This window comes from Bison bison, unplaced genomic scaffold (genome assembly GCF_000754665.1).
Source record: "Bison bison bison isolate TAMUID 2011002044 unplaced genomic scaffold, Bison_UMD1.0 scf7180017864260, whole genome shotgun sequence".
Taxonomy (NCBI): Eukaryota; Metazoa; Chordata; class Mammalia; order Artiodactyla; family Bovidae; genus Bison; species Bison bison.
In genome coordinates, this window is record NW_011494832.1 from 1,684,143 (window position 1) to 1,709,659 (window position 25,517).

Sequence of the window (25,517 nt, forward strand, 5' to 3'; positions counted from 1 at the left end):
TACACAATGTACGTCTTAAAGTTACACCATGTTATAAATCAGTCGGAAGTGAAAGTGTTAGTTGCTCAGTAGTGTCCGATTCTTTGTGACCCCACGGATTGTAGCCCGCCAAGCTCCTCTGTCCATGGAAGTCTCTGGGCAGGACTACTGGAATAGGTAGCCATTCCCTTCTTCAGGAGATCTTTGTGACCCAGGGATAGAACCCAGATGTCCTACATTGCAGGCGGATTCTTTACCATCTGAGCCACCAGAGGAGCCCACTATATGTCAATTGTATCTCAATAAAGCTAGAAAAAATTAAAAAATTATTCTTAGTTCAAGTGGTAGACCAAATTTGGCTGGTGGGTCATAGTCTGCTGACTCCTGGTGTAGATCTTTGTTCCCAAAAATCACTTCTTAGACCACCAGAATCAGAATCGCCCTGGGCCTGGAGTTTATAGAAAATAGAAATTCTGGACCCAGTGAAGCAGAATTTCTGATCACATTAAAGAAACTAACAAAGAGCTATGAACTGCCACATCTACAATGGCTAAAATGCTTTAACTTTTTGAGTCAGTACTGGGGAGCCAGAAAGTGAAATTCTAACAGGACAGGGGGAGTGACAGAACAGGCTCCTTAGGAATCGATTTTATAAGACTTGGATGCTTGGGGCTAGTGCACTGGGACAACCCAAAGGGATGGTATGGGGAGGGAGGAGGGAGGAGGGTTCAGGATGGGGAACACATGTATACCTGTGGCAGATCCATTTCGATATTTGGCAAAACTAATACAATATTGTAAAGTTTAAAAATAAAATAAAATTAAAAAAAATAAAAAAACAAAACAAAACAAAAAAAGACTTGGAACCAAACGGGTGAATATCAACAGGAACTCTATGCTTTTAATCAGCATTTTAGAATCTTTTCAGGTGCAGAAAATTAAAAACCTGGGGATTCTGAGTGTTTACATTCAAAATGCATGCTATTCAGAATATCAGTAGATGCAGCAAATTTTTATTTAACTTGAACTCAGTAAAAATAGAAGTGTATTCATGGGGAAGAAAAGAAATTCACACTCCTTATTAAATATAATGTGTACGAGACTAAAATGTAAAAAAAAAAATATTCTTTATGTTTCTGCCCCCAAAGAAAGCCTCTATTGCTCAGGCCTCTGCTAGTGATGGCAAATTCAGGAGAGACAATTTTTTTCTTTATCAGCAATCAGTTCTGAAGGGGAGATATAATGTATTTCTCAAGGCTCTATATAAACTCATTTAACACACTGGATTAAGCAAAAAAGCATCTTCGAGGAAGAACTATCTGGAAAACTGTGCCCACAGGGGCCCTTTGCCAGCGCCAATCAATTGAGGCTAGAAAATGACCCACCTGAGAAGAATAAGTTTGGTAGTTTCTGATCTATGACACAGACCATCATCATCTGTATTTTGCAAATTATCCCCAAATTCTAAAGGTAAGGAGTGGAACGGGAAAAATAAAGACTTCTAACTTCCAACATTAGCCAAAATTTAGTGAGTAGCTCTTCTATGTCAGGTGCTGTGAGAAGCACTTTATGTGGATTTTCTTGTTTAATCCTCACAACAAACACGTGAGTTGCTACATTTTACAGGTGAGAAAACTGAGTTTTGGAGATATAAAGGAACATGTCCAAGATCCCACAGGTCAAGTTAAGATCTAGATTTGTGCTCAAGGCCTGTGCTCATAACAACTATCCTGGGCCACTTCCCAGCACCATCACACTGAAACAAAACCAGGCTTTGGTGGAGCTTCCTTCACTCTAGATGGGGTGGAAACCAGAGGCAGGGCTATGTGTAGACTCTGGACAAATGGCTAAGCCACCTGACAAAGAAGCCATCACTCTGGTGTGGCCTTGTGCGAGGTCAGGAGAAGGCAACCCTCTTGTCTTGCTAGGACAGCTCTGTGTCACCCTGCCAAGGATGGGGACTATGTCTTTTCTTCATGTAAGTTTGGGAACCAGCAAGGCAGGTTTCTAACAGAAAGAGACAATAACAGCAAAGCAGGCTCCTTGGGAATAAATCTATCTTACAAGACCTGCACCCAAAGAGGAGTATATCCACAGGGGCCACACTGCATATTTCTTTGGAGAGGAAGCCTGGATTCTGGCAGGCTTCCCGGGTGGCACTAGTGGTAAAGAGACAGGAGTTTCCTGCCAATGCAGGAATTGTAAGAGATTCAGGTTCGAGCCCTGGGTCAGGAAGATCCCCTAGAGGAAGAAATGGCAGCCCACTCCAGAATTCTGGCCTGGAGAATTCGATGGACAGAGGAGCCTTCTGGGCTACAGCCCATGGGGTCACAAAGAGTTGGACACAACCTAAGTGACTTAGCACGCGTGCACTGGACTCTGGAGAAATGGACAAGGACATCAGATGAAAGCTAGGATTCCAGACACAGATTTTTCTGAGCTGAGGGTCCACTAACATCTAGTGAACAGGGACTGGTGATCCACAGAAAAAACAATTATTTGCACGTGGCAGTGTTTAATGTGCCTAAATTAACTGCTTGAGAACTGCCCAGATCAACACATACTTTTTTTTGCCCTTTGGTCCTTATTAATTTCCCAAGTTGGAGAAAGCCTTTAAGTTTGGTTCAGGGGAACAGCACTGGGACGAATGAGACCAAACCCTATGCCCATCTCCTTATGCCTGATGAAGTAGCGTGGCTATGTCCTTCCCAACCGTTGGGATTGCTGCTTTGAATTAAAGAATTTTCAGACATTTCAGATTTAGAGTACCATGTTACTTTTTTGATATAACCATAACAATTTAAAGTATAACTACGTGTGGTATGTAGAGCCATTTTCATACCACACAATTTTCAAAGGACAGGAGCAATAAGCACAATTTCTGATCACTTCTTTTGGCAACAAGGTTTTATTTCTCTGTTAGAATTAATGTTGTTTAAGCATTTTATACGAAGTGGATATGAGTTTCTTTTGCTGGTTCTTTTTTAGCAGATGTAGCATTTATAAACAACTTTTATGTTACATATGTGAACTACAGTTCACATTTTCCATCTATCAATCAAATTCCTGTTTTTAGTAAATAATTTCCAAATTTTCTGGAGTAAATTTAAATTCTAGGTTCTCAAGCAAAATATCAAAAAGGGTCTTTTTATTCAGTGAGACTTTCAGGGGCAGTTTGGTTTAAAAAGGAACAATTGGGAGGCCCCTGATTCCTTCATCTGACACCAGCTCAGATTCTGGGCATCTCTTGGTTTGAGTGAAAACCCTCAAGCATGACTCCCCCGTGGGCCTGGCTGTCTCAGGAGTTTACCTGCTCAGGGATTCCTTCTGTGCTTTCCCCAGGCAGTCTTTCAGTGTGTTAAGACATGTGCCTCACAAGGGTCATTAACCAATTTTCATAAACTCCCATGGTTCAGGGACATTTGTTGAACTATTCTCAGGAGCCTTTGGGGAGGTCTTTATTAATTTGGCATAAATCTTTTCTAACAAATTAGGAGATGCTGTCACTAGGCCAGCATCAACCATTCCACAGACAAAATTGCATATTTGAGGAAGCAAATTTTAATTTGAATATGAATCTCCTGGGAGATGTTGTTAAAATGCAGAACATGAGGTTTGAGGTGGGACATGAAATTACAGGGTCTCAGAGGCAATGGGGATGGCGGTCCTCAAGTACATTCTGAAGAGCAAGGTGCTTGCTGCTTTCAGGTTACCTGAGAAGTCAGCAGGCTCTGCCAGTGGCTAAAAGAACCAAGGCAACATGTGCAGAGAAGATCCCTGGTTATGGCAGTCAGGATATTCTTCAACAGAAATACTAATTGGCGTTTTGGATGAGATTTTTGGACATGTATGCCTATCCTTTACAGCAGTGGCTTTAACATTCCTGGCCCCTGGGTGCTAAATAGTAAGGGCCCAGTCGTTATGGTAACTGATGAAGAAAAGTAGCCTTAATAATAAACAGAAATTCAAGTCATGTATTCTTGAAGTTAAAATTGCAACTAAAATTAATGTCTTATTCCATCAGACAAGCACTCTAACACTTTTATGTATCCTTAAAGATTTATTGAACAAATCTGGTGACTTCTTCTACTGATGTAACTGAGACTTTCTTCAAAATAGTGTTCCTCAAGTTGCTCACTTAGATGACAAAGTTCTCTCTCCTTCTGCTCCCCTGTTACATCATAAGACCTCCTTTCCCATCCTTAATCCTTTTCCCTTTGTTGAACACAGAGCAATTCTACGTGCTAAGGAAAACCTGTTATTTGGATTATGTTGAGAACCAATGTGATGGAAGTCCAGCTATTGACTGGTGAGTACTTGCCTTCTTTGAGCCTGCAATGCAGGTCTTATAAATAAAATTTAAACTGAGTTTGATTTCAAACTCTGATCCTGAGGACTTTTTTTTTCATAATATAGCCTGAAAATGACCCTGTAATACACTCCTGGAGACAGGAGTAGATGAGACAGACTCCAATGGGAACCACTGTTAGAAAACCACAAGAGAAAATCCACACAGGAGAAAAGGAGGGAACAAGAAATCATGGGTTATTATACTGTTGAAAAGCATGTAGCTTCAAATAATATTGGTGAGCAAACTCATGACCTTAATAGTCTTTTTTGAACCAAGGGCATATCTGCTAAACAGCTGAATGCTATTGGCTAAATGCTAATAGGTGTGTATGTAGAAATCATGTCTTCTTGCTTGTATCTTTCATTAAAAGGATGATCCTTAGTTTATGAAAAAAATAGAAGTTAAAAGGAAAAGTGTGATTGTGTTGCTGGATTTGTATCTATTTTTAGAATAGTATTATAATTAGACTAAGCAGAATTTTAATACATAAGAATAGTATACTAAATTTATTCATTTTTCACAATATATGTAAGCAAGGCTGTTTGAAGCAATAAATGATCCCCTTCACTATGCCAGGAAAGTGATGTATGGATTATTAACAGAGTTCAACTGACCAACCTGTGGACTAGCAGTCCACTTATAATTGATTAAAGGGCACACTGGCTCTTTCAACCTGGAAGGAATAATGTGTCTTTCTGGGATTCTCCTGATAAATTCTGAAGAGGGATAATGGTAACTCCAATGCCATGACTTAACAGAAAATTTTGAAACTGATGTATTTATAAAGCTTCCAGGGGAAATGCAGAAGGCTGGGAGAGTCATCCTAGAAGATGTAATATTTGATCTGAATTCTCAAGGGTAAACAGGAATTTGAAAAAAATAAAACCCCAAAATAGAAGGTATCTTTCATGTAAAAAGAAATAATTTTCTATGACACTGAACAATAAAACAATAGTTTTATGTTGCTAGGAGGATATAAATTCTATGAAGGCAGGGGTTTTAAATCTGTTTTATATACTGCTGTATGATAGAATTTCAAATGGTGTCTGAAACATGGCAGATGCTATTTGTGGAATGAAGAATGTGACATGAAGCTAAAGAGGTTGGTATGGACCAACTGATGAAGGCTTTGTGTGTAAGATAAAGAACTGGTCTTGGTTCTCTAGAGATCATGGAGAAGCACAGGAGGGCATTAAGAGGGAACATAAAAACATAAAATTCAATAAGATCATGTAGGTGGCTATGGTGGTGGTAAAGCTATAAGGTTAAGAACAAAAGTATTAAAAAGAACAGAATCTGGGAAATCTCAGTTTTTGAGGGATGAACAAAGAAACAGGATTCATTAAAGGAGTCTGAGAAGAAACAGAGAACTGGAAGACAGCTAGAAGAGACTGGGGAGGAGAGGTTCTGAAGAAATGAGAAGTATTCCCGGACAGACAGGAAGCCGCTGTCAACGTTAGAGCATTTTCAGTAGCGTAATGGGAGGGAAGTCAGAAGCAGTAGGTCAAAAGGCACTGGGACAGTGAGAAAGTGCAGATGTTAAGTAAAGCCTATTCCTCCAGGAAAGTGATCTTAAATGAGTCATGGAATAAGGTGGGATATATGTCAACACATATAGGGATGATATTTCGAAAAAATTATCTGAGAATTAAAGAAAAGAGAAAGAGCCATGGCTGAAGGGTAATGCAGAATTAAGAAAAGGTTCTTAAAGTATAGGATAAATTCCAGCAGGTATATAGGCTAAGGGTAAGATGCCCAAAGAAAAGTTATAATAATGTCCATGATAAAAGATGTGAATGAAGCCATTCTCTGAGTGGATAGTGGTGGCTTCTTTGAAGAGCAAGGTGAAGCTGGTGGCTTTGAATAGAGGATCTATAAAGAAAATCCAGAGATGAAGAAGAAAGGATGGGCCTATGTAAGCTGGTTTCTGAGAACTGAGAGAGGCACTTATCTATATACACTTGGAATGATGAATATTAGATTAGGTTCAGCTAAATGTGGATCTAAAGAATGTATTTAATGGCACAAATGTTTTCATTTTCCTTTGATTTTTCTTTATATAGGACTGGGGATTTACATGCCAAGTGGCAAGGTATTCCATATGGGATTTAGCAGACCCTCAAACTTATGTTAGATTGTTGGCATATGTGGTCTGGGTAGGCTTTAAACATAGGGAAAATATACACAGCTAAAATGTAATATTCATCATAAGTTTATAGCCATTTAGCAGAATTGGGTTCATCTATGCTTTCCTTCGAAGAAGGCAATGACACCCCACTCCAGTACTCTTGCCTGGAAAATCCCATGGACGGAGGAGCCTGGTGGGCTGCCGTCCATGGGGTCACTAAGAGTCAGGCACGACTGAGCGACTTCACTTTCACTTTTCACTTTCATACATTGGAGAAGGAAATGGCAACCCACTCCAGTGTTCTTGCCTGGAGAATCCCAGGGACGGAGGAGCCTAGTGGGCTGCTGTCTATGGGGTCGCACAGAGTCGGACACGACTGAAGCGACTTAGCAGCAATGCTTTCCTTGGGCTTCCAAGGTGGCGCCAGGGGTAAAGAACCCACCTGCCAATGCAGGAGACATAAGGGACACAGGTTCAATCCCTGGGTCAGGAAGATCCCTGGAGGAGGGCACGGCAAAACACTCCAGTATTCTTGCCTGGAGATTCCCATGGACAGAGAAGCCTGGCAGGCTACAGTCCACAGGGTTGCAAAGAATTGGACACGACTGAAGCAACTTAGCACATGCTTCCCTCACTAAATTCCATTCCATATTTTAAGTGGATATCAGTCTGGTGCAATTCTTCCCAATCTACCAGTAGAAGATGCTTTGTAACATAAAACTGTTTCTGAACTGAAATGTATTCTAGTGCTCATTAAAACTCACTCTCCTGGAAATGTAAAACTGATTTATCTAATGCACCACAAAATTCTCCATAAATGTACCACACACTGTGAAATAATGTTAATTAGAAGAAGAGGCAAAATAATACATTTTCTTTAAATTTTAGGGCAATTATCATAACTCTCATTAATATGGTATAATAACTATAATTATTTTCATTTGCACTTTTGATAGAATTTATATCCATTAAAAGTCTATATTTGTATTCTGAAATATGAAAAAAATGAACATGACATTACAATGTTTTATAGCAAGATAATGCTGTAGGTGATTTCATTAATTTATTCAACAAGTAAGAGCCTACATGCAGGTGCTAAGATTCAGCAGTCTTCATGACAAGATTTTCTAAGTTTACCATCCAGAATTCTCTTGCACAGAACTTTAATTGCACTCAGTCCACTTAACTTTCTGCTCTCATGCATAAGCAACTAGCACTCTAGGGAGTGAGCACATTTTTGACACGATCAGCATAAATTTCTATATATAATATATTACATTATAGCACCAAAGAGTGAGGAGTGTGTGTGTGTGTGTGTGTGTGTGTGTGTGCGTGCATGTGTGTTGGTTACTTATTTTAAGATTTATAAAATCAGGGGACTTTGAAACTTACTCAAGTAAGCTTATTGTATACTGGTCATTTTCAGATTTGAGTTTATAACTTTTTAAAAGAAGTCTTAATGAAAAGACCCTAATATTCTCTCCTCTCACACAAAAATAATTTGCATGAACTGATCTAACATATTCCACAAAATAGTAAATGTTATCATCTTTCTGAAGCTTCTGAATTATTGGCTATAGCCATCCTCACTTTTTTCCTTCTTTCCTCTGACATTTCTCAAAATCCCTAATTCTACTATTGCCAAGTTTTGTAGAAAGTTAGTAAATGTTTGGTTTGTAAGCTCAAGGAAATTATAATGGTAGATTAGAAGGAGGCAGGAGATATGTTTAGAGATATCACATGAAAAATAAAACTATTTTTCACAGCTCCTTCCTCCTGGTGTCCCCAGCTAATGAATGAATGTACAGTTATAGCCAAGTAAGCTCATGACTCAGAAACACTGAGAATTGTAGAGTTTCTGAGAAAATATGGACATTACAGATTCTTTTCAATTTATAAACAGGGAGCTGGTACCCAAAGAACTTAAGTGACACATTCAAAGTAGCCATGTGAATTAGTAGCACAGATTATACTAGAAGCCTGGTATGTTGATTCTAGTTACATGAGCTTTTCCCATCATTTAATGCCAGTAAGCCTGTTTTGTTTCTGAGTGAAGATGTTGTATGACAGGTTTTATAGTCATATAACTCACACAGCTGGTGGGCTAATTTACAGGATTCACCTGTTACTACCCATTAGATTTTAAGTAAGCTCCCTAAGATCAAGGACTTATTTTGTTTACTGGATGTCCCCATATTTAGAACAGCACCTGTGACACTTGTGAACTAAATAAAGGGGAAAAAAAAGACAATTTAGGTAAAGGTTTGGTGCATGACCAAAGAGAAAGGAGAGATGCTAAGGACGTTTAAAAGCCTAGACAGGAGAAAATAATAGTTTGTCCATTTTAGCACACTCAGCTGCATTATTTGACTCATACATGCATGTTCCTAATTTTGTTTTATAACTGTTCTTCTCTTCCTAGTGTCATAATAGAATAAAATAACTTAACATGTATACTCGCCAAGCTCTGAGGAAAAAGTAGGAAAAAAGATACAGTCCCTGCTTTTGAGGGAAATTAGCTAGTATTTTTTAAAAAATGAGTAGTTTCCCTGAATTGGCACTTCCATAAATCTCCATTAGTGCAATTATTTATATTTATACTGGTGAATGTGGGACTATAAATCTTAACACACCCTTTGCGTGCATGAGCATGCTTAGTCGTGTCCAGTTTTGCGACCCTATGGACTGTAGCCTGCCAGGCTCCTCTGCCCATGGGATTTCCCAGGCAAGAATACTGGAGTGGGTTGCCATTTCCTTCTCCAGGGGATCTTCCTGACGCAGGGATCCAATCTGTCTCCTGAGCTTCTTGCGTGGTCAGGTGGATTCTTTACCACTGAACCACTTGGAAAGCCCCTTTCTGTGCATGTAGGGTACCTTGAATTAGAAAATAGGGCAAAAACGGTAAATACTAAGTCACAATAACTAAATTATATCTTGTCATATGTAGATTGTATTCACCATCTACAGACTTTTTGTCCATTCTTCCATTTATATTTAGAAATGGCCAGATATATTTTTAAATAAAACAAATTGATATATTAAGTTGATTATTTAATTGATATATATATATATGGGTTAGCATGGGGTGGGATAATTTTTGTATGAAATAGAGTCTGCAGTTTTTAAACCTGTATTTTTATAGTACTTGAGCTTTATGATGAAAAGTTGAAAAAGTCATTCAGCTCCAAGAATCTCTTGGATACAATGAATGCCATCTCCTACTTCATAAGCCCCAAATGAAAAGCTCAAATGGTAAAGAATCTGCCTGCATTGTGGGAGACCCAAGTTCAATTCCTAGGTCTAGAAGATCCCCTGGAGAAGGGCATGGCAACCTATTCCAGTATTCTTGCCTGGAGAACTCCATGGACAGATGAGCCTGGTGGGTTCCATGGGGTTGCAAAGAGTCAGACACGACTGAGCAACTAACCCATACACATAAAATATTATGCAGTATGGCAGCTCCCCCCCACCCCCCACTCTTTTGGAACCTACAATAGAACTAACTTGGACACAGCACAGATAGGGATGCTAGTTCTTGGTGATAAACACTTGATCTCACATCAGTTGAATGGCAGAAAATAAAGATAATTTAGGGTAATTATGGGGCTCTCCAGGAAGGAAATGGCAATCCACTCCAGGACTATTGCCTGGAAAATCCCATGGACAGAGGAGCCTGGTAGGTTACAGCCCATAGGGTCGCAAAGAGTCAGACACGACTGAGCGACTTCACTTTCACTTTCACTTTCCAGGTGGCGTTAGTGGTAAAGAATCCACATGCCAATGCAGGAGATGCAAGAGACATGGGTTCGATCCCTGGGCTGGGGAGATCCCCTGGAGGAGGAAATGGCACCCCACTCCAGTATATTCTTGCCTGGAAAATTCAGTGGGCAGAGGAGTCTGGTAGGCTACAGTCCATGGGACCACAAAGAGTCAGACACGACTGAGTCACTGAGCACAGTTCAGTTCAGTTCAGTTCAGTCGTTCAGTTGTTCAGTCATATCCGACTCTCTGCAACCCCATGGACTGCAGCACACCAGGCCTCCCTGTCCATCACTAACTCCCATAGTTTACCCAAACTCTTGTCCATTGAGTCGGTGATACCATCCAACCATCTCATACTCTGTCATCCCCTTCTCCTCCTGCCTTCAATCTTTCCCAGCATCAGGGTCTTTTTAATGAGTCAGTTTTTCGCATCAGGTGGCCAAAGTATTGGAGTTTCAGCTTTAGCATCAGTCCTTCCAAAGAATATTCAGGACTGATCTCCTTTAGGATGGACTGGTTGGATCTCCTTGCAGTCCAAGGGACTCTCAAGAGTCTTCTCCAACACCACAGTTCAAAAGCATCAATTCTCAGCACTCAGCTTTCTTTATAGTCCAATTCTCACATCCATACATGACCACTGGAAAAACCATAGCTTTGACTAGACAGACCTTTGTTGGCAAAGTAATGTCTCTGCTTTTTAATATGCTGTCTAGATTGGTCATAACCTTTCTTCCATGGAGCAAGCATCTTTTAATTTCATGGCTGGAGTCACCATCTGCAGTGATTTTGGAGCCCCCCAAAATAAAGTCTGTCACTGTTTCCACCATGAACTTCCAGATGTTCAAGCTGGATTTAGAAAAGGCAGAGGAACAAGAGATCAAATTGCCAACATCTATTGGATCATTGAAAAAGCAAGAGAGCTCCAGAAAAACCTCTACTTCTGCTTTATTGACTATGCTGAAGCCTTTGACTGTGTGGACCACAACAAACTCTGGAAAATTCTTAAAAAGATGGGCAATACCAGACTATCTGACCTGCCACTTGAGAAATCTGTATGCAGGTCAGGAAGCAACAGTTAGAACTGGACATGGGGCAACAGACTGGTTCCAAATTGGGAAAGGAGTACATCAAGGCTGTATATTGTCACCCTGCTTATTTAACTTATATTCAGAGTACATTATGAGAAATGCTGGGCTGGATGAAGCAAAAGCTGGAATCAAGATTGCTGGGAGAAATATCAATAACCTCAGATATGCAGATGACACCACCCTTATGGCAGAAAGTGAAGAAGAACTAAAGAGCTTCTTGATGAAAGTGAAAGAGGAGAGTGAAAAACTTGGCTTTAAACTCAACATTCAGAAAACTAAGATCATGGCATCTGGTCCCATCTCTTCATGGGAAATAGATGGGGAAACAGTGGAAACTGACAGACTGAGCACAGAGCAATTATAAAAGGAAAACATACACTTTCCTTCTTTGGAATATTTACCATCTCACAGTGCATGCAAATAAACGCACTCTACGGGTTCAAATATGAAAGACGCTTTGTTTCTATGGGACCAAAACACTGATGCTGATTTCTCCCCAACACATCACGAAAAAAAAAATTTTTTTTTTTAGTTTTTCCTTTTTACTCCGTTGATTTGAAAGGTCATGTAAACTCAAAATATTTGGGGAAAAAAATATTTGATACTGTTGCCAATCCAATGTTAAATTCTGAGCCCTATCTTACTCAGCACTTGATAACAATTGTTCACACTTTCCATCTTGAAAAATTTTCCTTCATAAGACAACAAGTACCCCTATGTCACAACTCATGCTTTTTTAACATTTGGCTGCTCACTCCTCCTCTTCATGACTCTAAAGTCAGAGGTCCTAGGCCTCAGTCCTCAGAATGTTTCTGTTCTTTCCTCATATTCAAGCTCTAGGTGTTCTCATTCAGTATCCAGCGTTAAACACCCTCCACACCAGCCATCACTGCTTAGAAACCTAAGGGAATCTCAAGTTTAGCACGCCCCAGACTGGATTCTTGATTTCCCTGCAGCCCTGCATGAGCATTTCCATCCATCATACCCATCATGTGCAGCTGGTTAGGTCAAAAACTTTACAGCCTTTTATTCCTCTCTTTCTTCAATATTCCCTATCCCATCCATCAGCAAACCCTATGACGTTCCCTTTGAAATATATTCAGAATCAATTCTTACTGCCTCCACTCCTACCATCCTTTTCCAACCTCCTCATCTGTCCTTGGATTGCTGTGAAAGCCAACACCCTTGTTTGCCTGTTTCCATCCTTGTCTACCGACAGTTTCTTCTCAATGCAGTAGCCACAGGGAGTCTCTTAAAATCTTATATCACATCCCTTCTCTGCACAGACACTCCAAAGGCTTCCCATTTCACTCAGAAGCAGAATCTAAAGTCCTTTCTATGGTGCATGGCTACATAAGGCTCTCCATTATCTGTCTCTCTACAGACCCAACAATCTGTCTGACCTCAGCCGATACTGCATCTCTTCCCCACTCAGCTGACACGAGCTTCCTTGCTATTAGTTATCTACACCAAGCACAGTCCTGCCTCAGGGCCTTGTCTCTGCCCAGAATGTTCTTCCCTGGATATCCATACGGCTGGCTCCCTTGCTTTCTTTAGATCTTTGCACAGATGTCTTTCCCTGACTACTGTTTCTAAAAGAGATGTTTCTTCTTTCCCCACCATTCTCCTTTCTTTTACTCTGCTCCTCAGTTTGTCTTCATTCTTATCCCTAACATATATTTTTTTCTTTACTACCTAATCCCTGCAAGAAGATAAGCTTCTTGAGGCAGGGACTTTGTTTTGATTACTGACATATTTCTAGCACTTAGACCTGTGCTAAGCACACAGTAGGTTCTCAATAAATACTTAAGTGAATAAATAAGTCCTACATATCTAAGCAAAAGCCATCAAAGCTTGATGTCCATAAAATTTTGGGAAGCTGACATCATGTAAAACTCACTGATACAGCAGTCAGAAAACAAATATTTGACTTCTATTTTTGCTACTTGTAAGTGGTGTGACAACTCTACAAATATTCTCACTATCCTCTCTCACTCCAAGGGTCATCTGTGCAACAAGGTCCATGTTTGGTGTACAGATTGTGACATCCATGACATTTTCCACATTATGATGAGGTACCCTGTCATTGATGTTTATTCATATTTCCTATATTTAGGGACCATAAATTGTCCACCCCTCTGTCTACACATGCATTCACTGAACTTGAGCCAGTTACTTAATACTGAGTCTAAGTATTAACATTTGGCTGCTCACTCCAGGAGGGAAATGTGAGTAGACCTTGTGAACTTTAAAACATATACTAATTGCTTAAGTGTACCTGAAAAGCTTGATTATAATACCATGTTATAAAAAAGATTTCATCTCACACTTTGGCATAATCGGTAGTTATAATCCCTGATGTGCAGGTCAAGGTGCAGGCAGCATATTTGAAATATCAAGGGCAGAGTATCTACCATGTGTGTGACCCTTATTCCTGGGCACACAGGAACACAGAATGTCCCAGCTTCTGATGGTTAATGGGGCCAAAACTGAGCTCTGGTCAACTAACTGTAGGAGAAAGTGATGCACACACCTTATGCGGCTGGGCCCACAGCCTCCTGCATGATCCTCTGTTCTTTCGTTTGTGCTTTATCTGCCAGTGGGTTAGAGAGGACCCGGGGGGTCGGGGTGGGGGGCTTCAAGGCCTTAAAGCATGAACAGGGGAGAAGAAGCCTGGTTCCCTGAGCCATTGTATGGAGGATAGTGGCCTAGAAAACCTGTGATTCAGGACTGTGTAGTGTTGGAAATCATATAAGTGAGAAACAGACTTTTATCGAGCTTCTGAGGCCCAGGGCATATTTGTTAACACAGCAGCCAGTAAGCCATGGTCATTCACACCTCATGATGTGGATTTGTTTCTTGTTTGTTTGGTCATGTTTATTGTTTTCTGCTGACATCAAGTGGAATGGTAGATTACATAATATTAATTGTGTGATATCCACTTTTTCACCTAATCTCTGAAGAGCTGCTGCTGCTGCTGCTAAGTCGCTTCAGTCGTGTCCGACCCTGTGCGACCCCATAGATGGCAGCCCACCAGGCTCCCCCGTCCCTGAGATTCTCCAGGCAAGAATACTGGAGTGGGCTGCCATTTCCTTCTCCAAGCACTCTTTTCAAATAATGAGTGCTTCTCTCTCTCAGAAATATTCCAGTGACAGATCCTTATTACTGGTGAGTACTGACTTTCTCTTATTTTAGTCAAAACATCTTTTGATGACCTCTTAAGTCTTTCATTGCTGTGGTAGTACTGATAGTTTTAAACTTCTAAGTGTCTTTTTAAAAGTATCTTTTATAACTTTAACTAACTAGCTGTTAATACATTTCTCCAAAAACTAGTGACATGAAATAAGCACTAAAATATCTGGGGTCATGGGGCATGAGGTTTACAACTTAGTCTTAAATGGTTCAGAAACACATTCACCAATGCACAAACAAACATACACACACCCACACTCAGGGAACTGGGCAAAATGTTAACAGCAATGTGGGTGAGTGGTATATGATGTTCTGTGTACTATACTTGGAATTTTCATGTGAATTTGAAACTATTTTTAGACAAACACATTTGTTTTAGATAAAAATGTTAGTATTGTTAAAAATATCAATACTTCTTATAGCTTTATTTTTAACATTTTCTCTGTGCAATTTAAAACTTTTTATTACAATGTTCTTGATAGCATGCTTTTTGAAATTTCAAAGCAGGAGTTCTCTATATAGATATGATTCTGTGTTCATGATTTTTATGCTTTGCCCTCAAAGTTTTGGTATAATCTATGCTGCCTCTCAAGTACTCTGAATTCTATTTGAATGTAAAGCAATGGGAATATGTGCGTTACTGATACTATTTATTATCATATTGTTGGCACACAAATTAGGTAGGGAACTTTGTTGCATTTTAATATAAATAAGAGTAAAATATATGACGAGGAATTAGTAATCATTCTGGAGTTGCTTCCCAGACATCACATAACAACCTCCTTGGGTAGAATACATAACAATACCCTACCATACTAGGCTGAGCATCAGCCAACAAATTATTTATAAATAAACTAATATGTTTCTTGAACCACTGAAACAGAAAAACTATTAGCCAGTCTATAATCAAGATAATAGTACCTATAAGACATGAGAAAAATAGAAATAGTTTTAGGTCAAGGGGAAAATGGAAGAAAAAAAATAGAAGATACTTGATTCAATTCTACTTAAATGAATTTGAAAACATGAATAAAAGAAACAATTTTGTAGGTTATAATATATATTATAAAAACCAAGTCCAGCCAAGACAGAAACTGTAAGAAGATTAATTACCATGGAAGAAATTGAGAAAGTTGTAAAAGGGTATCCCTCTCCTTACAAAACCAAACCAAGCCAAAACCAAAATCCAACTCACTAGAACTAGATAATTTCTAAGGTGTATTATATTATTGCCTCGAGAAATAGAAAACTTCAATTTAGAGCAGAGAGAGAAGGAAAATTATTGACTGCTTTTATGACACCAGTATAACTTTGAACAAACCAAAACAATGCCCCATCTCCCAAACTTGTGACAGATGTCATTTACTAATGTTGATGCAAAATTACATATAAACAAATAGAATTTAGGGATGTATTATATACATAATACATTTTATTCTAGGAATGAAAGGATAGTTCAATACTAATAAATTTCTTAATGCAATTTATTCACAATGATAATTCAAAGGAGAAAATAATGATTATACCCATAGATGCCTTTTGGGTTTTTGATAACATTCATTATCCAATTTTGATAAAGATTTTTAATGAAATCAGAATTGAAGGGTACTTCCTTAATATGATAAATAAAGTCAATATTGTGTCTGTGTAAAATGAGACAGTTTTCATATAAGCCAGGGATAAGAATTTCTATAATCATCTTCGTTAACTAACAATGTTCAAGAAATAACAGATGTATTAAATAAGACAAAGCAGAGGCATGCAAATAGGAAAGGAGGAGGCACAGTGACTGTTATTTGTAGGTAGTATGATTATGTGGGCCCATATCCTATGAGATGAACTGAAATAAATATAAGAAACATGAAGATAACTTGGGGTAAATAACTGATTATGAAATCAATATTCAAGAGTAAAACTCCATGGGGTAAGGAGATATGTGACAAATAAAGGACAGATTTATGTGGACACATATCTATTTATTTATTTATATCTGTCACCTTCCAAAGGAATGCCAACTGCATGGGAAAAAGGATGTGACTTTGTAGACTGCTCTACCTCCAGTCCCCCCAAAATGCCTAGTACATAGTGGGCACTCAAGAAATATTTGTTGAAAGAAGGGATGAATCTATAAGACAGATTTACTCTTTTGTGTAGAGATAGATGTGCAAAGATACATCACTTTTTAATAACAGATAAAAATGGAAAGCAACTGTAATATCCATTAGTGGTGATTAAATAGCTATTAAAAATAATGAGGTGTATTTCTGAATATATAAAGCCCTCTAAGATAAATTGTTAAGTTAAACAAAGCAAGACACTAGTCCATAATCCAAGTCTCAATACATTTAAAATGAATGAAATCCTATAAAATATATTATCCTCCAAGTATAAATCATTAGAATCAACAGAAAGCTGGGAGATCCTAAATGTTTAAAAAATAAACAACATGTTTCTAAGTAACCTATGGTTTATAAAATAAATTACAAAGGAAATAAGAAGATATCTTGAGCTGAATAAAGAAAACACAAAATATAAAAATTTATGGAATTCAGCTAATGAAGTGCTTCCAGTGAAATTTATAGCTTTAAATAATTTTATTAGGGAGAAGAGAGTCATTAAGCTTTTACTTCAGGGTGACAGAAAAGGTAAAGTAAATCAAAGAAAAAATAAGTAGAAGAGAAAAAGTTAAAGATCAGAGTGGAAATAATTAAGCTAGAAAATAGAAAAACAATGAATCCAAAAATTAGAATAGACCTAAATTGATAAAATAAATTTAATTAGTAATTACAAAATCTTCTGGGTAAAAACCCAGACTAGATATCTTCACTGGTGAATTCTATCCAAACTTTTAAGGGGGAAATAATATTAATACTACACAAACTCAGAGAACAGAGGGAAAGTCCAATGTTATCCTGAAAAAAAAAAAAAAAAGCAGACAAAAGAAAATTACAGAAAATCTCCTATCCATAGGTTCAAAGATTCTTAAGCAAACACAATCTAGCAACATACAAAAAGAATTATGTACCATAATCAAATGGGGTTATCTCAGGAATGATAAATTAGTTTAATATCAAAATAATCATATAATGTATAGCACTTTATTAATGAAGAACAATACTACATGATCATCTCAATAGTTGTGGGAAAAGTATTTGGTGAAAGTCAAGACGTTGATTATTAAGAGTCTCAATAATTTATGCATAGAAGACTGGAATTTTCTCAACCTGATAAAGGGCATATGTCGAGATGTACCCCATAGGCCTACAAGTCCATTGCTTACCCAGCTGTAAGACCTAGGAAACAAACAGGAGTCAGCAACAGAGACATCAGTGGTTTAATGGATGGCGGAGTTTACATGTCTAAAGCAAGATTCTAGAGAGTTATTTAGGGCTCCCTGGTGGCTCAGATTGTAAAGAATTGCCTGCAATGCAGGAGAGCTGGGTTTGATTCCTGGGTTGGGAAGATCCCCTGGAGAAGGGAATGGCTATCCAATCCAGTATTCTGACCTGGAGACTTGCATGGACTGTTTGGTCCATGGGGTTGCAAAGAGTTGGACACATTTGAGTGACTTTCACTCAGAGAGATATCTCAGTGTGTATGGTTGATGGCAGGCAGGACACAGTGGCAGTTATTCTTGCAGGAGCAGGGAGGAGATGAGGGTATCATTTACAGGAGTGGACTCACTAGTTACCATGGAAACCAGTAGAGAGGCATGACCCTCACCACCCCTTTGATAAGAACAATCACCAGCTGGGGCCTCGGGCAAGTACAGAGGAAGATCAGTCATGTATATAGGGTTTAGGTGAAGCAGGCACTGGTCGGGTGAAGGATAGACAGATAAGAGAATAGTCCTCTTGAGTGCCCTGACCACACAAAATATAAAAACTACATTAAAAAAAAAATAATGATGAAAAGCAAATGCCTTATCACTAAAATCAGCAGTGAGATAAGGATGTGTGTATGGGTTAGTTGCTCAGTTGTGTCCAACTCTTTGCAACCCCATAGACTGTAGCCCACCAGGCTCCTCTGTCCATGGAATTCTCCAGGCAAGAATACTAGAGTGGGTTGCCATGCCCTTCTCCAGAGGATCTTCCAGACCCAGGAATCGAACTTGGGTCTCCCGCATTGCAAGCAAAGTCTTTATCATTTGAGCTACCTGGGAAGCCACCCCTCCCCTGCTTTTTTTTTTTTTTTAATTGAGGTAAGGATGTTCTCTCATAATTATTTCTATTCAACATCATACTGGAAGTTCTAGCTAGTGTAGCAAGTCACAGAGAAAAAAAATCGAAGACATAAAATTGTAAAGAAGAAAATAAAGATTTACTACTAGATGACATAATAACTATATAGAAAATTTGATGGAATCTACAAAAAAAAAAAAAAAAAGCCCAGAACTAAAGTGAGTGTAATAGGGTTACAGTGTCCAAGATCAAAACAGATATATATATTTCTATATATTAGCAATAAACAATCTGAAAATGACACTGAGAAAACAATTCCATTCACATTAATTTTAAGAAGAATAAAATAGGTAGGAATAAGTTTAACAAAAGAAGTAAGATATGTACATTAAGGACTACAAACCATTGTAAGAGAAATTAAAGGAGATTCAAATAAATGAAGAGATATACCACATTTATGAATGGAGAGATTCACTGGCAATTCTTCAAAAACTATTCTATAGATTCAGTGCAACATCAGAATCTCAGCAGGCCTTTTATTAAAAAAAATTTTAAAACGTTGACCCTAAAATTTATATGGAAATGCAAAGGGTCTAGAATAACCAAAATAATTTTGAAAAAGGAGGCAAAAGTTGGAGGACTCATGCTGCTTGATTTTAAGACTATATATAAAGCTAGTCTAGAAGTGTGGTATGACCATGGGGATAGACATATAGGTCAATGAATTAGAATAGAGTCTAGCAATAAACCACATTTATGCCAATTCATTTTTTTTTTTTTTTTTGCCAATTCATTTTTGACAGAAGTGCCAAGGAAATCCAAGGGGAAAGGACAGGTTTTTTGTTTTTTTTTTATTTAAACAAATAGTGCTAGAACAATTGGAAATCTGTAGACAGAAAAATGCACTTAGACATTCCCTTATTCTATGCTCAACAATGGTCTTGAAATGGTTTACAGGTTTAAATGTAAGAGTTAAAACTACAAAAGTTCTAGAAGAAAGCAGGGAAAACTTTGTGATCTTGGATTATACAAAGATTTCTTAGATCTAACACAAAAGAAAGATTCATAGAAGAAAATAATGATAAATTGGATTTTATCAAGAAAACTTTTGTGCTTCAAAAGGAAGCATTAAGAAAACGAAGAGACAAGCCACAGCCTAGGAGAAAATATCTGCAAATCATTTATCTTCGAAAAGATGCGTAATCAGAGTGTAAAAAGGACTTTTACAACTTAATATGAAGACAAACAGCTCAGTAAATATACAAACGAGCAAAATGTTGAGTAGGCATGTCACCAAAGAAGATAATTAATGTTAATAAACACATGAAAACATACCATGGTAAATATATGAAAAAATTAGAGAAATGTAAATTAAAATCAGAAAAGGCATCATTATACCTAAAGAAGGCTATAATCAAAACGACTAACTGTACCAAACATGGGCAACAATGGGCAGAAACTGAAAACCTTACACATTGGTAGTGGGAATGTAAAATGGTATAGCCATTTTGGAGAACACTCTGGCTATTTCTGAATACTTTAAATATATACTTATCATGTAACCCAACAGACCCTAGGTATTTACTCAATAAAAGAGAAAATATATGCACTCACAAATACTTATATGTAAATGTTCACAACAGTATTATTTATAAATGTCAAACTTGAAAATAACTCAAATGTCCTTCCACTGGTGAACAGATTTTTAAAAAATGTATACCCATACAATGTAATACTACTCAGGAATAAGAAGAAACAAGCTATTCATTCTTTTCCCTGCATGGGTAGATCGCAACAGCGTTATGTTAAATAAAAACTAGTCTGTAAGATTCCACATACAAAAATGTCTAGAAAAGCAAAACTATCCAGAAAGCATATTAGTGATTATCTAGGGGCTGAGGGAATTGGGATGATGGATGTTCTAAGAATTATGGTGATTGCTACACAGCTAAATCACTATAGCAAAACCTATCGAAATATATACTTATATTAATAATTGAGGCTTCCTAGTGGTGTAGTGGCAAAGAATCCACTTGCCAAAGCAGGAGATGCAACAGACATGGGCTCAATTCCTGGACTGGGAAAATCCCCTGGAGTAGGGAATGGCAACCCACTCTGGTATTCTTGGCTGGGAAATTCCACGGACAGAGGAGCCTGGTGAACTCCAATTCATGGGTCTCAGAGTTGGACTGAGACCACTTAGACCACTCACAACTGAGAGTTGACTGAGCCACCGAGCACACAAATAATTGGTGAATTCTATGGTATATAAATAATACCCCAATGATGTTTGTTAAAAAATAAAATACACCTTAATAATCAAGCTATTCAGAGCCAGACATGTGTATGTATAATATCATTCCATTTATATTAAACACAGTACATATATTAACATACATGCTAGTTAAGACCACAAAATTTTTGGAAGTGTGTATATATAAACAATATGGTTACCTCTAGGAAGAGGACTAAAATCCCGGGAAAAGAGAATTACTTTTCATTATATACCTTGGGACACTGTTTGAGAAAATTAAACCACATAACCACTTTAAAAATAAAAAAAAATCCTATAAATAATTTAAAACAGTTGACGATCCTGATACAAAGACCTACTACTACTAAGTCGCTTCAGTCGTGTCTGATTCTGTGCGACCCCAGAGACGGCAGCCCACCAGGCTCCCCCGTCCCTGGGATTCTCCAGGCAAGAACACTGGAGTGGATTGCCATTTCCTTCTCCAATGCATGAAAGCGAAAAGTCAAAGTGAAGTCGCTCAGTTGTGTCTGACTCTTAGCGACCCCATAGACTGCAGCCTACTAGGCTCCTCCATCCATGGGATTTTCCAGGCAAGAGTACTGGAGTGGGGTGCCACTGCCTTCTCTGGATACAAAGACCCAGGTACATGAATTTGCTCTTGAAAATTTATGCTTATCTGAGTGATAAGCACCTATGAGTAGCCTATGGTAAGACAAAGTGATTTTCATCATAAAACATGTTAGTTCCTATTAATTCCAGAGAGCTGAGTTCAGATTGTGGGAATCTGAGGCAAACATGAGAGGTTTTTTGACCAGAAGTACTTTAAACATCACAGGGTACTACATTCTGCAATTCTACACTAGCCACAAAATAAAAACAAATTCCTCATTCCAAACACAAACAAAACTTTGAAAACTCGATTTCTATATTAATCTGCAAAAATACTCAATCACTATACTGTACTGCTCAGTGAGTAAAGAATCCACCTGCAATACAGGAGACACACGAGACACAGGTTCAGTCTCCCCAGGTTGGGAAGATCCCCTGGAGGAGGGCATGGCAACCTGCTCCAGTATTCTTGCCTGGAGAACCCGTGGACAGAGGAGCCTGGTGGGCTACAGTCCAAAGGGTTGCAAAGAGTCAGACACGACTGACTGACTGCACACCATCCCCCACACCCCTCCCCACACACTGTACATCTGAAACTAAAACAATAATGCAAATCAACTATGTCTCAATTTAAAAAAAAAGAAAAAAAAAACAAAATAAACTTTGAATACATGAGGATTAAATGGAGATGCTGGAGAGTAGAGGAAAAGAACAAATAAGAATAGAGTGGTCTGCTGACAGCTGGCACACAGACATGTTTTCAGTAAAGGTATAAATAGCACTAATATGAGTATATATCATGCGTGCATGCTAAGCTGCTTAAGTTGTGTCCAACTCTTTGCAACCCCATAGACTGTAGTCCACCAGGCTCCTCTGACCATGGGGATTCTCCAGGCAAGAATACTTAGGGGGTTGCCTTGCCCTCCACCAGGGGATCTTCCCAACCCAAGGGTTGAAGCCACTTTGCTTATGTTTCCTGCATTGGCAGGCAGTTTCTTTACCACTAGTGCCAGCTGGGAAGCCTAAATATTTATTATATATATGGGCATATATATATATATGAAAAATGATTTCAGAATAATTTTTTCTACTATATCATGCCTTCTATAAAGATATTACACACAAAAATTTGTCCAGACTTGTTTCTATGAGTCATCAGAGGATACTGCAGTGATTTTCAGCTATACCATTTAATATCAAGAATCTGTCTCAAAGATTTAATTTTGATTGGGCATTATGAAATTATGGCTTTTTAATTAAGGGTATTTGTTTTAATCTTAAGCAGTAGAAAATCAAAATACACTGTCAATATTGAATTATCAAGTTTCAAGTGCAATTTTGTAATAATGCTTTAAGGTCATATTTAAGACTTCTGCTATCATATTAATTTCTTTTTTTAAGACAGGAACATAGTACTTTGTGTTCTATGCCTATTTGTGAAATACTGTGCCTAGTACCTCATACCCATTTTCACACAAAAATCAATAACATAAATACTTCTGTAAGTGGAAACACCTGCAGAAAGGGCAAAAAACATCATAAAAGGTGCTTCTTTCAGCTTTGACTGCTTTCATTTGCATTTCAAACTGTCAGGGCTTTCCTGCTGTTTTTAATGCTTTGAATAGACAGTCACATATGTTTGCCACATGTGTGCTCTTCACGCAAGAGTTCCTCACAGTACTGCCCCTTCTGACCCATTCCTGCTGTAGCTCTGGTGGTAATCTACAGACAACAGACATTTAATGAGCACCTATTGCGGGCCATTTCACTAAGAACAGTTGTCATCAGAATATTAACAGATGAGACATCTCAGACTCATGGACTGAGTGTCCTAAGTCCTCAAATTGGTAAGTAGAAAACTAGGACTTGCCGGAACCCCTTCATTTATACTCTGTTTTCAAGTACCCTATCTCTGACCCTCCCCTCTTTTTTCTTCCTAGTTTCACTGACAATCAAGAGCAGAGTAGCAGAGAAATGAAGGAGGTGGCCTCCGCTTAGCCCCATTCCCTTCCTCACAGAGCAGGGGGAAGGTAAGAAACCTCCAGGGCTTGAGCTCCTACCACAGTTCTTGCTGCTTCCAGTTCCACACTTCACCTGGGACACCCAGCCCAGAACTTCAGCCCCAGCCCTGCTCCATAACTTTCTTCCCAGGTCACAGAAGGTGCTACAGGTAATTATTGATGAAGCGCTCCTGTAAGTAATGGGAGAAGTGTCCTGAGCAACCCTACTCACCACTCTGAAAAGATTTTTCTAGTCGGACACTATTCCCATTGGTCCTTTTGGGGATTATCAACACTGTACTTGAGCTTGGAAGGAGTTCAACCAGCTTCTACCTGCTAGCAGGCATGCCTATGGACAAGTCAGAGCCTTGTTTCCTTCAGGAAAATCAAGTTTCTTACTTTAGTCAATGGAAACTAGTCTGAAACTCCACAACTGATATGTTAATAAAGTTTTGGAATATAACCTATTCACACTTGGGAACTCAATCTTTATCCTCTCAGTTCACAGCAATACATATATATTTACACACACACACACACACACACAATACATAGGCCGATACATAGGCCTCACCTTACAGCTTGCGGGATCTCAGTTCCTGGACCAGGGACTGAATCTGTACCCTTGGTAGTGAAAGCTTGGAGTTCTAACCAGTGGACTGCTAGGGAATTCTCCATAGCAGTGGATATTTGTAAGACTGAAAGCACTATTTTTATTGTGTTTAATATAAAATAGGAAAAATGTTCTCAAAATTCAAAAGCATAGCTTCCTGGACTTATATTTTTCTCTATTACTCTTACCTTCAACTTTTAAAGTATGATTTCATAGGCTTGTGGTTGCCAAAGGAGAGGGGTGGGGAAGGAAAGGACTGGGGATTTGGGATTAGCAGATGCAAACTGTTACATACAGAGAGGATAAATAATGAGGTCCTACTGTGTAGCACATGGAACTATATTCAATATCCTGTGATAAAGCATAATGGAAAGGAACATGAAAAGGAATATATATATATAAAACTGAATCACTGCTTTACAGCAGAAATCAATACATTATAAATCAACTATATTCAATAAAACTTAAAATTAAAAAGTACGGTTTCATTCAACCCCAAAGAAACTTCCATTTTCTCAATATTATTATAAAGGTTCTACAATTTCACCTGTATACTGATTGCTAAGCCAGCCTTTATCTTACCTCCTCGATGAATAATCAAAGAAGTCTCGCTTCCAATGGGACAGTCCTTAAGTATATCCACTACTTCCGTATGGCTCAGGTTCTGTACATTCTGCTGGTTGATCTCAATAATGAGGTCGCCTTCACACAGGCCAGGGCATCCCTGAATGTCAAGTATTTGTTTCACCCGCTGTCCTGTAGGACTGTCTGCAATGGTGAAGCCAAAACCCTGGGCACCTTTCACAATGGTTAAGGTCATAAGTTCAGCTTGGGTGGCCCCAGATGAAGCCATAGATACATTGTCGTCATGGACAGGTGGTGGATACGTGCCATCTAGCTGACCATCAGCTGGCATTGAGTGCAAAGTATGAGGCGGCCGATCTGTTATATCCGGAACTGACTGTGAGGTCCGAGAAATGTATTCCAAATATGTTTCATAGTTATGTCTTCCGTTGACCATCACTGGAGGTGGCCTCTCCATTATTGCAAGGGGTGGCACCATGCTGTTAGCAGGATCTTCAGGATCAAAGGGCAAAGGGTAGCCACGACACAACACCAAGTTGACACTCTGACCAATAGGAACAGACTGGAAAAGTTTGACTACATCTGCATGAGTGTGTCCAAGGACACAAACTTCATTAATATAGACAATGACATCACCTGCAAGGGAAAAAAAGAAAGAGATTGACAACATGAGGTAAGTTCAATTAACATTGACATAGAGAAATGGAATTATTTGTGAGACTAGTGAAAGAGGTGCTCTGTTTCTCAGTAAGCAGTGAGAAAATCAATTAAAATA

At 38.5% G+C, this 25,517-nt stretch overlaps 1 protein-coding gene and 1 long non-coding RNA gene across 2 annotated transcripts in view; one reads left to right on the top strand and one right to left on the bottom strand.

Annotated features, from left to right (window-relative positions):
• The window catches only part of MAGI2 (membrane associated guanylate kinase, WW and PDZ domain containing 2), a 1,467,824-nt gene that overhangs the window by 237,381 nt on the left and 1,204,926 nt on the right, over positions 1 to 25,517 (bottom strand). The window contains 1 exon segment of the mRNA XM_010848097.1: positions 24,740 to 25,378. Within this exon segment, the coding sequence (XP_010846399.1) occupies positions 24,740 to 25,378 (639 nt within the window).
• LOC104994503 lies at positions 23,206 to 23,947 on the top strand. Its single transcript, XR_825948.1, has 3 exons — positions 23,206 to 23,391; positions 23,485 to 23,574; positions 23,696 to 23,947. It is a non-coding gene; the product is annotated as an uncharacterized LOC104994503 (long non-coding RNA).